General features: G+C 40.3%; 1 protein-coding gene across 5 annotated transcripts in view; it reads left to right on the forward strand.

The window, feature by feature from the left end:
- Nucleotides 1-16,035, forward strand: part of specc1 (sperm antigen with calponin homology and coiled-coil domains 1) — a 189,866-nt gene that overhangs the window by 43,963 nt on the left and 129,868 nt on the right. Inside the window, exon 1 of one of the 5 annotated variants that reach the window (XM_061897940.1) lies at nt 14,326-14,868. The exons of the other annotated variants lie outside the window; for them this stretch is intronic. Coding sequence (XP_061753924.1) covers nt 14,829-14,868 — 40 coding nt within the window. The 5' untranslated portion in view covers nt 14,326-14,828. Of the gene's footprint in view, nt 1-14,325; nt 14,869-16,035 lie in introns of those variants that run through there. 5 annotated transcript variants of the gene reach the window in all.

The following is a 16,035-nucleotide window of genomic DNA, read 5'->3' on the forward strand; positions in this document are numbered from 1 at the left end:
CACCTGGTGCCACACTCTAAATAGCTAACTAACTCAAAACACCTGGAAAAGCCTTTAAATGGTCTCGTTTTGATTCTGTATGACACACAATCATGGGGAAGACTGCTGACTTGACAACTGTCCAAAAGATGACCATTGATACTTTAAAGAAGGAGGACAAGACACAAAAGGTCAATGCCAAAGAGGTTGGATGTTCCCAGAGCTCTGTGTCCAAGCACATTAATAGAGAGGCGAAGGGAAGACAAAGATGTGGTAGAAAAAAGTGTACAAGCAAGAGGGATAACCGCGCCCTGGAGAGGATTGTCAAACACAACCGATTTAAAAATGTAGGGGAGATCCACAAAGAGTGGACTGCAGCTGGAGTCAGTGCTTCAAGAACCACCACTCACCGACGTATGCAAGATATGGGCTTCAGCTGTCGCATTCCTTGTGTAAAGCCACTCTTGAATAAGAGACAACGTCAAAAGCGTCTCGCCTGGGCTCAAGACAAAAAGGACTGGACTGCTGCTGAGTGGTCCAAAGTTATGTTTTCAGATGAAAGTAAATTTTATATCTCCTTTGGAAATCAAAGTCCCAGAGTCTGGAGGAAGACAGGAGAGGCACAGAATCCACGTTGCCTGAAGTCCAGTGTCAAATTTCCACAATCGGTAATGGTCTGGGGTGCCATGTCATCCGCTGGTGTTGTTCCACTGTGTTTCCTGAGGTCTAGGGTCAATGCAGCAGTCTACCAGGAAGTTTTAGAACACTTTATGCTGCCTGCCGCGGACCAATTTTATGGAGGTGAAGATTTCATTTTCCAACATGACTTTGCACCTGCACACATTGCCAAATCTACCAGTAACTGGTTTAAGGACCATGGTATCCCTCTTCTTGATTGGCCTGCAAACTCACCTGACCTTAACCCCATAGAAAACCTATGGGGTATTGTTAAGCGGAAGATGCGAGATGCCAGACCCAACAATGCTGAAGAGCTGAAGGCCACTATTAAAGCAACCTGGGCTCTCATAACACCTGAGGAGTGCAACAGACTGGTCGACTCCTTGCCACGCTGTATTGCTGCAGCAATTCAGGCAAAAGGAGCTGCAACTAAGTATTGATTGCCGTACATGCTGAAACTTTCCATGTTCATAGTTTTCAGTAGGCCCACATTTCTAAAAAATATTTTTTGGTACTAGTCGTAACCAATATTCTAATTTTCTGAGATACTGAATTTGGGATTTTCAGTAATTGTCAGTACTAATCATCAAAATTTAAAGAAATAAACATTTCAAATATATCACTATGTGTGTAATGAATTGATATAATATGTAAGTTTCACGTTCTGAATATAATTACTGAAATAAATCAACTTTTTCATGATATTCTAATATGAACAGCACCTGTGTGTGTATGTGTGTGTGTGTGTGTATATATATATATATATATATATATATATATATATATGTATATGTATATGTATGCATATGTATATGTATGCATATGTATGTATATGTATATATATATATATATATATATATATATATATATATATATATATATATATATTATTTATTTATTTAGTTTTTTTTTTTCCTGTCGCTGGCTGGCCTAGCTGTGTGAGGCTGGTGGTCCCTTGTGCCACACCTGCTGTTTTGGGTTGGGCTCTCTGTGTGGCTGGGGCCTTACTTCGGCTCCCGCACATACTGGGAGACAAATATATTGTACATACCAATATACATATATGGACTTACATACACACAATTATTCATACATACATACATAAACATAAACCTAGGTTAAAGAACCAATGATAGTCTCACACACACACTAGGTGTGGTGAAATGTGTCTTGCATTTGACCCATCCCCATATTCAGTTGAATATGCCACAAAGACAAAATATTTGATGTTCAAACTGATTAACTTTTTTTGTATGTGTGTGCAAATAATCATTACATTTAGAATTTGATGCCAGCAACACATGAGAAAGAAGTTGGGAAAGGTGGCAATAAATACTGGTAAAGTTGAGGAATGCTCATCAAACACTTATTTGGAACATCCCACCAGTGTGCAGGCTAATTGGGAACAGGTGGGTGCCATAATTGGGTATAAACTTTCACAGGAGAGGATGGGGCGAGGTACACCCCTTTGTCCACAACTGCGTGAGCAAATAGTCAAACAGTTTAAAAACAACGTTTCTCAAAGTACAATTGCAGGAAATTTAGGGATTTCAACATCTACGGTCCATAATATCATCAAAAGGTTCAGAGAATCTGGAGAAATCAGTCCACGTAAGCGGCATGGCCGGAAATCAACATTGAATGACCGTTACCTTCAATCCCTCAGACGGCACTGTATCAAAAACCGACATCAATCTCTAAAGGATATCACCACATGGGCTCAGGAACACTTTAGAAAACCACTGTTACTAAGTACAGTTCGTCGCTACATCTGTAAGTGCAAGTTAAAGCTCTGCTATGCAAAGCGAAAGACATTTATCAACAACATCCAGAAATGCCGCCGGCTTCTCTGGGCCCGAGATCATCTAAGATGGACTGATGCAAAGTGGAAAAGTGTTCTGTGGTCTGATGAATCCACATTTCAAATTGTTTTTGGAAATATTTGACATTGTGTCATCCGGACCAAAGGGGAAGCGAACCATCCAGACTGTTATCGACGCAAAGTTCAAAAGCCAGCATCTGTGATGGTATGGGGGTGCATTAGTGCCCAAGGCATGTGTAACTCCCTCCACATAGCACTGACACAATGGCTTTCTTGAACTGATTTATTGAAGGCTTTCTTTCCCTTCAATTCACCGTGAAAACTGTTAATAAAATAAAGCACGTTACAAACGTAAAAATAACATGCACAGCATGTGGCTCAAACATTTTACCGAAGTAAAATACAAACACAAATGACAAATACCTCGTTGGCCTGCATGCTTCCTTTAGGAGGAAATTGTGATCTTCTGGCTGTTATAGCCCAAACGCTGAAAGTCCTTGTGACACTTTTTAGTCCTTGTAACCATCAGTCGCTCTCTTCATCCCTTCTCATTGCATCAAACAGATGTTCACTCATACCCGGAAGTAGCTTCCTTATATCCGTTCACAGACCAATCGAGACACTTCAAAACAAACGCATGCCCACAAACCCAACAAAAAGGCATGAAATTACATTTTTAACCATAGTAACTTAAATAAAGCCTTCTTATGAACTTTTACACATTTTGATTTAAATTCCCTTTTATGAACTTAACTTATTCTGCTTTTAGAGAAATAAAACAAATTATAATAATTACTAGTAGCAACAGTTACACTCCCACCAAATCACACAAACCTTAATGTGGGATTTCTTTTAAACATTTTTAACTTCAAAATAAACTTCTTCTGTTCTTGTACATTTACAATGAAAGTGCACTCAAGCAAAAACATGAAATTTAAACTCACTCTGCTTCAAGCAGAATAACCACCTTCTGTACAGGTCTGTCAAGAAACCCGGTTTTAGTTGTGGGCTTTCCCTTTTTATCAAATGTGGTTTCACTAACCATCAGTTTTAGTTTCCTCACCCTACCATCTGACCCTGGGTAGACATCGGTGATTCTGGCCAGCTTCCATTCGTTGCGTGGTGCCAGGTCGTCTTTCAGAAGGACGATGTCATTGACCTTCAAGTTCCTTCTGCTCTTGTGCCACTTTTGCCTTGATTGTAGATTCAAAAGATATTCCCTTTTCCAACGGGTCCAAAACTCATTGGCCAAATACTGGACTCGACGCCACCTCTTCTTAAGGTACAGATCTTCTCTGACGAATTCTCCGGGTGGGGGCAGTATAATTGTTGACTTCATTGTGAGTATATGGTTTAAGGTTAAAGTTTCTGGTCCGGATGGGTCCTTTAAGTGTTCAGCAGTAAGTGGTCTACTGTTAATGATGGCCATGACCTCATACAGAACAGTTCGTAGTAAGGTACTGTCGAGCCTTCGCGCCGACTGGTCGAGAACAGCCATAAGAACACTTCTTATTGTTCTAATTTGCCTCTCCCATATGCCGCCCATGTGACTAGCCGCTGGAGGGTTCATAAGAAACTCGCATCCGAGAGCCTTCACTCTTTCTTGATCCATTCCTGTCATAAGTTCAGCAAACTCTCTTTGCACCAACAAAATTGGTGCCTTGGTCGCATCTTAGCTGACGAACATTTCCTCTTATGGCAATGAATGTTCTTAAAGCGTTGATAAATGCATCAGTTGTCATATCATCAACTACTTCAATGTGTATGGCTCTTGAGCATAGACACGTAAGTAAGAGACCATATCTTTTCATGTCCTTCCTTCCATCTTTAACATAGATCGGACCGAAGCAGTCTATGCCGGTGTAAGTGAAAGGTGGAGTAGTCTCTGTTCTATCTTCAGGTAAGTCACCCATTCTCTGTTCTTCAGTACTCCTTTTGTACTTTCGACACTTGACACATTTGAAAATGTGTGACGAGACGGCACTGCTGCATCCTAGGACCCACCATCCATTGGCTCGCATTTCGTTCATCGTCATTCCACATCCGTGATGATGTACCTTCTCGTGGAAGTGCTTAATAAGCAAGGCTGTGATATGGCTGCTCTTTGGGAGTATTGCCGGATGTTTCAAGTGTGGGTGCAATGCAGCTTGACTCAAGCGGCCTCCCACTCTTACAATGCCTTATTTATCCAAGAATGGATTTAACTTGCACAGCTTACTGTCTTTAGTCTTGAAAACTGCTTTCTTAAGTTCCAAGCTCTTTATCCCATCTGAGAATACTTCTGCTTGAACTAGCTTGATGATAGCAAGTTCTGCTTCTTTTATTTCTTCCAGACTTGTACTTTCATTAGTTCTTTGTTTCACACCTTTGTGTTCTTTTCTGGCAATTGCTCTTACCACTCTTGACCAATCAGAGAATTTCTCCAGGCGATTCAGCAATGATCTATCTTCTTCTGCATTGGTGTTACACACGACAGCTTTGCATAGTTCAGGATCATCTTCCTTGATTTCTCCCACCATGCACTCTCTTATGGGTAGTTTTGTTTGCCAGAGACACTTTGGTCCCGTGAGGTTGACATTAGGCTTCAAACCTGGTGTCACTTGTCTCACTACAATGCGATGGCTGTCTCTGATGACATCGCCGTAGTCTACGTAGGGATTCTGGTTACCAATAATACTCCATCCAAGGTCTGTACGCTGGGCGTAGGGCTGGTTTTCTTTGCCAGACACGACTTCCCTGGGAAGTAAGGCTTGTGAGCAATTGTAGCCAATGAGCAAACCTACTCCGCAGTCTTGCAGAGGTGGTATCTCATCTTGGAGATGCTTTAGATGGGACCATGCTTTTGCGGTTTCACCTGTAGGTATATGAGTTCTGTTCGCCGGAATGAACTCACGTGTGTAGACTGGTGGTAAGGCACTCTTCTCACCTGAATAAAAGCCTCTTACTTGCCGGTTGGTTACTTTTTGGGAGCTTACTACAGTAATTATTGCAGTCATAGTAGAAAGCTTTAGCTTGACTTGCTCTTTGTCCACTTCCAACGCATCTGCTACTTCACTCAGAACAAAAGTTGTATCGCTTTGAGAATCCAACAGAGCATACACAAGGACCTCTTGGGTTGGTTGAGTTGTGGATGAAAGCCAGACTGGGATTATTGCAGCCGTTTGTATGTTATCTTTTTGAAGTATTACTCAACATGAAGTAGCTTCTTTGGTTCTTTCTTTGTTTTGAGGTGCTTGAGGTAATATTTCATTTGGATTTTCTTGAATTGTACTTGGCTTGGCTTGCGGTGGCTTTTGTTCATCTTTGGCTCGCTCCTCATGCAGACAAGTTGGATGCTTCTTTTCGCATGTGTCGCAAACACTCCTATTGCTGCAGTTCTTTGAGCGGTGTCCAGACTGAAGACAACCAAAGCATAAACGTTCAGCTTGGATGAACTTGACTCTGTCCGCCACAGCTTTCTCCATGAACTTTCTGCATTTATGTAATGTATGATTGTTCCTTTCACAGAAAATGCATGTCATGACATTGTTTTTTTTTGGAGTTTGTGGTCTTTTTATTGAAACTTGTCAGTGTCTTTTCATTAGAACTTGTGTTCAACGTCTTTGCTCCAAAGCTTTGTAATCTTTGAGACCTTGACTTGTCGGTATCACTTGATTTCAGTGACTGCACTGAAGTTATAGGATTGCAGGCGACTTTAGCTTCCCATGTTAGAAATCTGACAAATTGACTGCAAGAGGGGAATTGTTTTTTCTCTTGTTCCATTTCCATAACCTTTCGATTCCAAGCTGTGATCAGCCAATCTGGTAAATTAGAAAGGATCTTTCTGTTTTCATTACAGTCATTCAGGATCTCCAATGCCTTGATGTTAACCATGGCAGCCTCACAACTGCGGAGAAAATCTGTGAACTCTTGGAGCTCAAGACTATCCTTAGAACCAATCTTAGGCCACGCTTGAAGCTTGTCTCTGTATGCTTTTGCAATTGTAAATGGGTTTCCGTATCGCTCCTCCAGAATCTCCCATGCAGCAGTATAGGCAGATTCAGTTCCGAGCAGGAAGTAACCATCAAGGGCTTTTCTTGGCTTGACCACCTATGTATCTTCGTAGGTAGTATATCTTCTCATTGCTGATGACGTCACAGCTGCGCTGCGCTTCCCGGGTTCTTTAATGTTGCCGACAGTCTCAGCGTTGTCCACCGGTCGTCGAACAGTGCGAGTTTTCACTGTAACTCCCTCCACATAGCACTGACACAATGGCTTTCTTGAACTGATTTATTGAAGGCTTTCTTTCCCTTCAATTCACCGTGAAAACTGTTAATAAAATAAAGCACGTTACAAACGTAAAAATAACATGCACAGCATGTGGCTCAAACATTTTACCGGAGTAAAATACAAACACAAATGACAAATACCTCGTTGGCCTGCATGCTTCCTTTAGGAGGAAATTGTGATCTTCTGGCTGTTATAGCCCGAACGCTGAAAGTCCTTGTGACACTTTTTAGTCCTTGTAACCATCAGTCGCTCTCTTTATCCCTTCTCATTGCATCAAACAGATGTTCACTCATACCCGGAAGTAGATTCCTTATATCCGTTCACAGACCAATCGAGACACTTCAAAACAAATGCATGCCCACAAACCCAACAAAAAGGCATGAAATTACATTTTTAACCATAGTAACTTAAATAAAGCCTTCTTATGAACTTTTATACATTTTGATTCAAATTCCCTTTTATGAACTTATTATGCTTTTAGAGAAATAAAACAAATTATAATAATTACTAGTAGCAACAGTTACAGCATGGGTAACTTATACATCTGTGAAGGCACCATTAATGCTGAAAGGTAGTGCAGGTTTTGGAACAACATATGCTGCCATCTAAGCGCCGTATTTTTCATAAACACCTCTGCTTATTTCAGCAAGACAATGCTAAGCCACATTCAGCACGTGTTACAACAGCGTGGCTTCGTAAAAAAAGAGTGCAGGTACTTTCCTGGCCCGCCTGCTGTCCAGACCTGTCTCCCATCGAAAATGTGTGGCGCACTATGAAGCGTAAAATACGACAGCGGAGACCCCGGACTGTTAAACAACTGAAGCTCTACATTAAACAAGAATGGAAAGGAATTCCACTTTCAAAGCTTCAGCAATTAGTTTCCTCAGTTTCCAAACGTTTAAATGTTGTTAAAAGAAAAAGTGATGTAACACAGTGGTGAACATGCCCTTTCCCAACTATTTTGCACGTGTTGCAGCCATGAAATTATAAGTTAATTATTATTTGCAAGAAAAAAAATAAAGTTTATGAGTTTGAACATTAAATATCTTTTCATTGTAGTGTATTCAATTGAATATGGGTTGAAAAGGATTTGCAAATAATTGTATTCCGTTTATATTTACATCTAGCACAATTTCCCAACTCATATGGAAACGGGGTTTGTATATTTAACAAAAAGAGTTTAAGGGGGCCTATCGTGGAAATTCAACTTTTCTTACCTATTGTTACCTGTTTTGGGGTATTTTGGATCTGCATACGTCCTGAAAAATTTAAATCAAACCATGCAGTTATGGGGAAGATATTTAGACAAAAATCTTGCCTTCCTCCATACTTTGACCAAACAAGACGTTTAAAATTTGCCCAGTTTGTGACATTTTTTCCCAAGTGTGACTTTAGCGGATATATCCATATAGGGTAAAGTTTTACCTGAAAAGCTTTGCTGCAGTCCGCAAATATGCTGCTCCTTTTTCTCTATTTTCTTGTTTTGAGGCAGGCTGGCTAGTATAAGCACATGCATCCTCTGCTTTTGCCATTGCTAATACAAATCGTCTCGTATTAACTATTGGAATTCTCTTTTCACTCTTTTCAACAAGTCAAAGAGACTTAAGACAATATGCAGCTGCCAGACTTTTGACCGGTGCACTCAGAATAGCCCATATGACCCCCATTTTATATAGTCTTCATTGGCTTCCAGTTAAATTCTGCATGGTGGGGTGCCCTCAGTACATCACTTACTTGCTATGCCCCTACTTTTCAGGGCGCAGCCTCCAGTCTACAGGCCAGGGTCTTCTAAAGATCACCAAAACCCGTTTTAAAACCCGTGGAGACCTGGTATTCCAGGCTATAGCTCCCAGACTCTGGAACAATTTGCACCAGTGCCTCTGTGATCTTGACTGTGTTAAAACTTTTGAGAAACCTTTGAAAACTTCTCATTTTAGTAAAGCTTTTATTTAATGCACCTTTTGACTATCAATTTTAATCCACTTTGTTTCCTTTTTATAATGTTGCCCCTGTTGTTTTAATTGAATATTTGTTTTACTTCACCTATGTTTTGTACAGCGCTTTGTGATTTTTTTCTGTGAAAAGCGCTTTATAAATGAAATGTACTTACTTACAGATGAGTGTATAGTTCCAACTTATACCTGTCAGTAGACTCTATAGAAGCACTAGAAAAAAAACATGGCTGACAGGTAAAAGATGCATAGTGTTGAAGTGGAGGCACGTTAACAAGACCGCCCACAAAACGGTTATTCTATAGAAACGGTCAGAAAGCAGCTGAAAGATGATCTGTAAAACATAATCTATCCAAAATTTTGACATAAGAACCACCATTACATGTTATGTCGACCACAAGGAAGTATTTTAAATGTAGGAAATAAATAAATGAATCTTTCAACTGAAAATTATAAGTAAAAAATTGCTTAAAATGTTTCAGATGGGTGCAATTTAATAGCAAAAATAACAAGATTACCATTTTTTTGCAGACAGTTAACAAGAAAAATATGGAAACTGACAACAAAAGACTCAGGAATATTCAAGTATCATGATTTATTTATAAAACACATTTGAAAAAAGTTCAAGCTGTCCCATGTGCTGTACTAGTTCAGTGGAATTTCAGTAATCAAAACAATAAATTGGCTAACCACAATAAAAATATTCGACCGACCTAGCGAATGAATATAATTGCTAATAAAAGCTAATTAAATATTTGAAACAGTACCAAAAAGTATATCACTGTGCTTTACTTTTCCACTGATTTAAGTTAGTTCAACAAAAAGTAATTACTGTGTAAGGATACCTGGCTTACAGCTTGATACACTAAGTCAAAGTTGTTATTTGTGTCAAGTGGTTCTTACTTGGTAATTTAACAATTCTGCCATGCTTCCAGACAATGGGTTAAATTAACAATTCTGCCATGCTTCCAGACAATGGGTTAAACCCCAGCCCCATCCTGATGACTTATTTAGAATACCTCATCTATATTTCAAGAAAGCTTTCATTGGAGGAAGAGTCCCTGGGAAGAGACATAGACTGTCCCTCTCTATAATTAACAAGCATGCTGAGAGTACAAATAACTACCACTGTACAGGGAAACACACTTTAATAGACCCATAGTCAGTCACATTGGTTTTATTTATTTCAAAGTGATACTTAGATTTAGTAAACACATGCTTTCAGTTTATGTTGTCACAGTTTTATAGGTACCCGTGGTTATATAGTATTATAAGTATCACCACCAGTGAAGGTGCCTGTCATGATTTGTATGTCTTTCTTTCACCACTCAACATGCAATAAAAGCAAGTTGAGAAACAAGCTGTTGACCTGGAGTGTGTTTAGGTTTTATTAAATAAAGTACAAACTTAGCTGTAGTATCTCGTCCCCACTGGATCCCATCTGTCTGTGGATGTCAGTTTAGTAGGCCGTAAGAGGGAAGGGTATGGGTCTTGAGACACTCCATCCATCCATCCATTTCTACCGCTTATTCCCTTTGGGGTCGCGGGGGGCGCTCGTGCCTATCTCAGGTACAATCGGGCGGAAGGCAGGGTACACCCTGGACAAGTCGCTACCTCATCGCAGGGCCAACACAGATAGACAGACAACATTCACACTCACATTCACACACTAGGGCCAATTTAGTGTTGCCAATCAACCTATCCCCAGGTGCATGTCTTTGGAGGTGGGAGGAAGCCGGAGTACCCGAAAGGAAGTCACGGGGAGGACATGCAAACTCCACACAGAAAGAACCCGAGGCTGGGATTGAACCCGGGACTACTCAGGACCTTCGTATCGTGAGGCAGACACACTAACCCCCCTCCACCGTGCTGCCCCTTGAGACACTCATATCCGTCAAATAGATTAGTCACATATGCCTCAGTCCACTGGGATGCCTCAGACTACATACATACACTCCCAGCCATAGTAGACCTTAACTGACGAAAGCAGTAAAAGACTTGATTATACATAAAGATGACTTTTTGGCTTGGTCATTCTTGCATAATTACAACTACAAATATCCATAATCATACATACGTACATCATGAAACACAGCGGTCCTGTTTTTAATGCATTTCGGTGTTATAAGGATCATAGCAAGCCAGAATTTTAAACTATAACACACTTGGACTTTTTTAAATGTACCTTTTATGATTCTAATGTACATGTAAAACACTTCCTTGTTGTCTAAATAATTGTATAGGGTTTAAATATTGTGTGAATTTTGCTCCACGGTCACATTTATAACCTATTTTATGAGTCTGTTTGCAAGATGTTTGTTTGTGGATGCGTTCCCAGGTTGCAATTACAGCCGTCCACATCCCGTCCTCTCCAAAAGTATCAGTATTTATCTGTTGAAAATGTGCACAGTTAAATATATATTTTGACTTTGAACATCACCACTTTTTTTTATCCAGTCACAGTAGAAAAATAATTTCATAAACGATATATAGACTCGCCGGCCAGCAATGTACACCTGCCCCTTCTTGGATCGAAAAAAAAAGCTGCTTTTACCAGCTTTTAAGCCACTGCATGTTTGTGTTATTGTGCGCATGCCAAGATTAGATGAAAATAATACTTCATTCTACTTCGACTTGTTTCCACAAACCAAGTTCCAATGTTGCATTTTTTTATCCTTCTGAGTTCAGCGACTAATTAAATTTCAAAGTAGCCTCAATGTCGTTGACAAACACAAGTATTTATTTTTTTGTATTTATTTTAAAGACATATAGCAGTGATTCTTAACCTTGTTGGAGGTACCGAACCCCACCAGTTTCGTATACGCATTCACCGAACCCGACTTTAGTGAAACTTTTTTTTTCAAATTCAAGAAAAAGTTATATGTTTTTTGTAACGCTTTAGTATGGGGAACATATTCTAAGTAACAAATGGTTAATTTAGAGTTATTTGGACACTAGGGATAGATCTTTATCATTGCACATGTACAACAAAATGTCATTTTCGGCACAGTTCCGCTAAGAGCAGACATACGTTACAGGGGGGGACAAGACGAGACCGCCAACGGATCAGCCACTTACGGCGCTCCTAAAAAAGGTGAGAAAAGGGTGACATTGGGAAAGGGGGGGTAAAAAAATATCAGTCTAAGGCTAGACCCTCAGTAAGGGTCCAGACTGAGTCCAAGGAAAAAACCTCACATAGCATGGCACACATTAAACATGGAACGTATATCACACCAACTTGCAACAGAGGGAGGGGTGGGTTTGAGGAGACACCGCTGCCGCTATATAGCGCTGCTCAGCCATCCACAGCCATAGAGGAATTAAGCGGTGGTGAAAGCGTTGATTCGAGGGTGGGGGTCGTGTGTGCATGTTAGAGATGCGCGGTTTGCGGTCTCATCCGCGGAGTCCGCGGATAAACCGCGGGTCGGGCGGGTGACATGACGAAAAAATAGATTTGAAATAGATTCGGGCGGTTGAACAATTTGGAAATATATGATATACATGGTTCAGAGATCGGTAACTTTTACCGTTCAAAGAGCCATTTTGGACCCGTGTCACAAAGCGAAGAAGACATTAGTTGACGTAAACATTCTCAAGTATGTCTGCCGGCAGTCACCCAGTTAATAAGTATTAGGGCGTGCTATGAAGCCTTTGACGCCTTCTACAACATGTACAATTTACTTGCAAGTCCAGCAATGTGTTGTGTGTGGCTTCCACTGACACACGCACACGACTGCAAGGCATACTGGGTGATACAGAGTACACTAATGGTTGTGATATAAACAATTTTAACACTCTTACTAATATGCACCACACTGTGAAGCCACACCAAACAAGAATGACAAACACATTTCGGGAGAACATCCTCACAGTAACACAACATAAACGCAACACAAAAAATACCCAGAATCCTTTGCATGCATGACAATTTTTGATTATATTATACACCCCGCTTCACAGTGTGGCGCATATTAGTAAGACTGTTAAAATTGTTTATATCACAACCATTAGTGTACTCTGAATCACCCAGTATGCCCTTCAATCTTGTACGTGTGTTTACGGAAGCAGCATACAGCATGTTGCAAGACTGGCAAACGGTTCGTACATGTTGTAGAAGGTGTCAAAGGCAATGGCTTAGCAGCACGTCCTTATTCCCGTTACCTGGATGAGCACCATCGGATATTCGCGAGAATCTTAGCAGCTCCCATTGCCTTCTTTACTTTGTGACACGGGTCAAACTAGCTCTTTTAGTGGTAAAGGTCGCCGACTCCGGATATATAACAACGGGCGGGTGGCGGGCGGTTGCGGTTCTGATAAAATGCCCTAGTCACAACCATTTAAAAGGACAGCAAATGCCCGCAAATCAAGGCATCCAAAACTGTGCAAGCTCATGCCCATATGCATGAACCTTACAATTTGACCTTTTGGCGTTGTTAAACATGAGTATCCAACATTGTGACAACATTCTGTAAGTTCGAAAAAGAATAAAATCTTCATAGGTCCCCTTTAAGGTTTTGGCATCATTGAGGCTGAAATCTTGTGCTACCTTGTACATTTCAGTATAATGACAAATAAGCCATTTTAATTTTCCTGAGGGAACTCTCCTGAAGGAATCAATATAGTACTATCCATCTATCTATCTATCTATCTATCTATCTATCTATCTATCTATCTATCTATCTATCTATCTATCTATCTATCTATCTATCTATCTATCTATCTATCTCTCTATCTATCTATCTATCTATCTATCTATCTATCTATCTATCTATCTATCTATCTATCTATCTATCTATCTATCTATCTATCTCTATATCTCTCTATCACGCTGACACCCCATACACACATTCATCACTTCTATCTATCTATCTATCTATCTATCTATCTATCTATCTATCTATCTATCTATCTATCTATCTATCTATCTATCTATCTATCTATCTATCTATCCTTCAAGTTCCCTTGGGCACTTGTGACACTTTCATCCATACAAATGCATGGAAGATAGGGGTTGATACATCCTAAAAGAGGCCTGTTGTGCCCACAGAGATGGAGGTCCTATGGTGAGGAGAATATTCTTAGCAGGATTAGGGACATGTTTATTTACCAACGTGGATGTGCTGGACTAAGTGGAGGGGAAAATTAGCATCTAAAGAGAGGTGGTTGGAAATAAAGAGTTAATGTTACATTCCCAAGACTTGTGGAAGGGTTAGAAAGGTTTACTGTCCAAACTAATGTGGGCAGAAAAAGACAATGAACAACAACCGCAGTGTTTTCTAATTAAAGTCAGTATGAAGCAGTTATAAAGCTTTGACGTAACATGAACACAACACAACTATCAAGGCTTATGGTATCATTTATCAATAAATGGCTGCTGATAAACAGTCTGCTTTAATCTAATAGAATAGAGATGCTCAAATAGCTAAACATGTCAGGAGATATAATTTTTTTAAAAATTAGTTTCCAAAGGGAGACGATTATGTAAGAAAATGACCGGTTATACAACATTCCAACTTGGCTTCTAGTTGTAGCTCCTGCTGAATGCTTAACTCAGCATTGAATGTGAGGAATCTACCAATGTGAAGGATGGTTACTATCATTGTTCTGCTTGTCCTGGCATGAGAAGTAGTGGTCGGAGTAGTGGCAGGAATGGAGTGTAAATGTGAGTGCGGCCGGGGAAGCCACACCTCCCGATCCCAGTACTCATCACAGCAATAATGATCTGCATATTATGCTGCCTGCTCACCCGCCCGTCGGCATACCGTACTGTCATTCTTGTGGAGGATATACTGTATGTATTCTCTAGTGTCTTGACGCACACTGGCAGCCACTCACTGATGGGACACGTAGTCTGCCTCAGCAACGCGAGCATGCACGCACGCACACACACACCCACACACACAAACAGACACAGCGAGAAAGACAGCATAAAAGGAGACCTGTTGTAGGAAAGAAGAAATGGACAAATCGGATATTTCCTCTGTTTCTCCCTCGCTGCGACTGAGCGGTGGTGATTGTGGATGCTGAACAAATGCGACCACGCTGACACCCCATACACACATTCATCACTCCACAGCAGCCACGGATTGTTGGATTAGTCGTCTGTGGGAGTCGCGGATAGAACCAACATGGGGAACCAAGCAGGAAGACCGGAGGAAACCGAGACAGGTCTGCTTTTGTTGTACCTTAACCTGCCACACCTTGGTCTCTTAAATGTAAACGGCGAGCACATTGTTTGGTTAAAGTTGAGCTGACGAACATGTCCTGTGTCGACACATGTCTGTAAGACAAGTTCTGACTAAGATGTGTAATCAACTGACGACGAGTACAGATGCAAATGGCCTTGAGTCATGCAAGGCAATTAAATGTTTTTATGGTTTGTTCTCGGAAAATGAATTATGTGGACATACTGTATTTGTACTCTGCTAATTTTACGTCTGTCTTCAGCAAAGAGAACTCTGTTCGATGCTGTAACTGATTTGTGTAGCAGGAGTGAAAAATGGTCTGCAAATAAGCATGATAGAGGAGCTGGGATTATAAACCTCAGTCTTGCATCTTTCCTCTGCCTTGATCAGAATGGGTCTTCGCAAGATTTCCATTTCAAATTCACTCAAATGCAACGTATTACTCATCAAGGATTTAAGAGGCAAAATATTTTGAAACAATTTTCTTGACAGTCTTGTTTTAGACCCGTGTCAAGAAAAGTAATTCAATAATTATGTAGTACCCTCACTATGTTCTGTCCTAAACCTACGAAGATCTGCTTTGTTGGCGCCTATTAACAGCAAACACCCCCAAACTTCACTTGCTTAAAGTAAAGATAGTGTTTATGTTTGGTATTAGTAGACATACACCCACACCACAGTAGCTTTTTTTTTTAAATTTTAACTCAGTGGCGGCGGTGAGGGCGGCAGGTGTGAGGGCATGTATTTTTGCTGATAGAACACAAAGACTCAAAGCAAAAAATCGAAAAGCAGCAATATAGTTTCGTTCTTCATGCACACAAACACAGAAGCAAGTGGTTAGGTAACAAATTATGCACAATATGACTAACAAGCAAGGCTAATCTTTTAATTTATCATTTTTATAAAGCAAAATAACTGCTTTTATTTCACAACTTTTGATGTAAGGCATGTAGATGTTGCTTCCCATAGGGTTGTATAATGGATAAATCAAATCCTCCAGAAATTTGTGATGTTGTGATTGCGCCATTTACGCAAATTCAACCAATCCCCGCAAATTATGCATAGCCTTACAACTTTGTCCAATCCCCCTAACGTTAATGCACATTTTGGCCAATCTTCGTCATTTTCGCCAAACAAATTTGTCTCTAGG

Source organism: Nerophis ophidion, linkage group LG04 (assembly GCF_033978795.1).
Source record: "Nerophis ophidion isolate RoL-2023_Sa linkage group LG04, RoL_Noph_v1.0, whole genome shotgun sequence".
In the NCBI taxonomy this organism is placed as follows: Eukaryota; Metazoa; Chordata; class Actinopteri; order Syngnathiformes; family Syngnathidae; genus Nerophis; species Nerophis ophidion.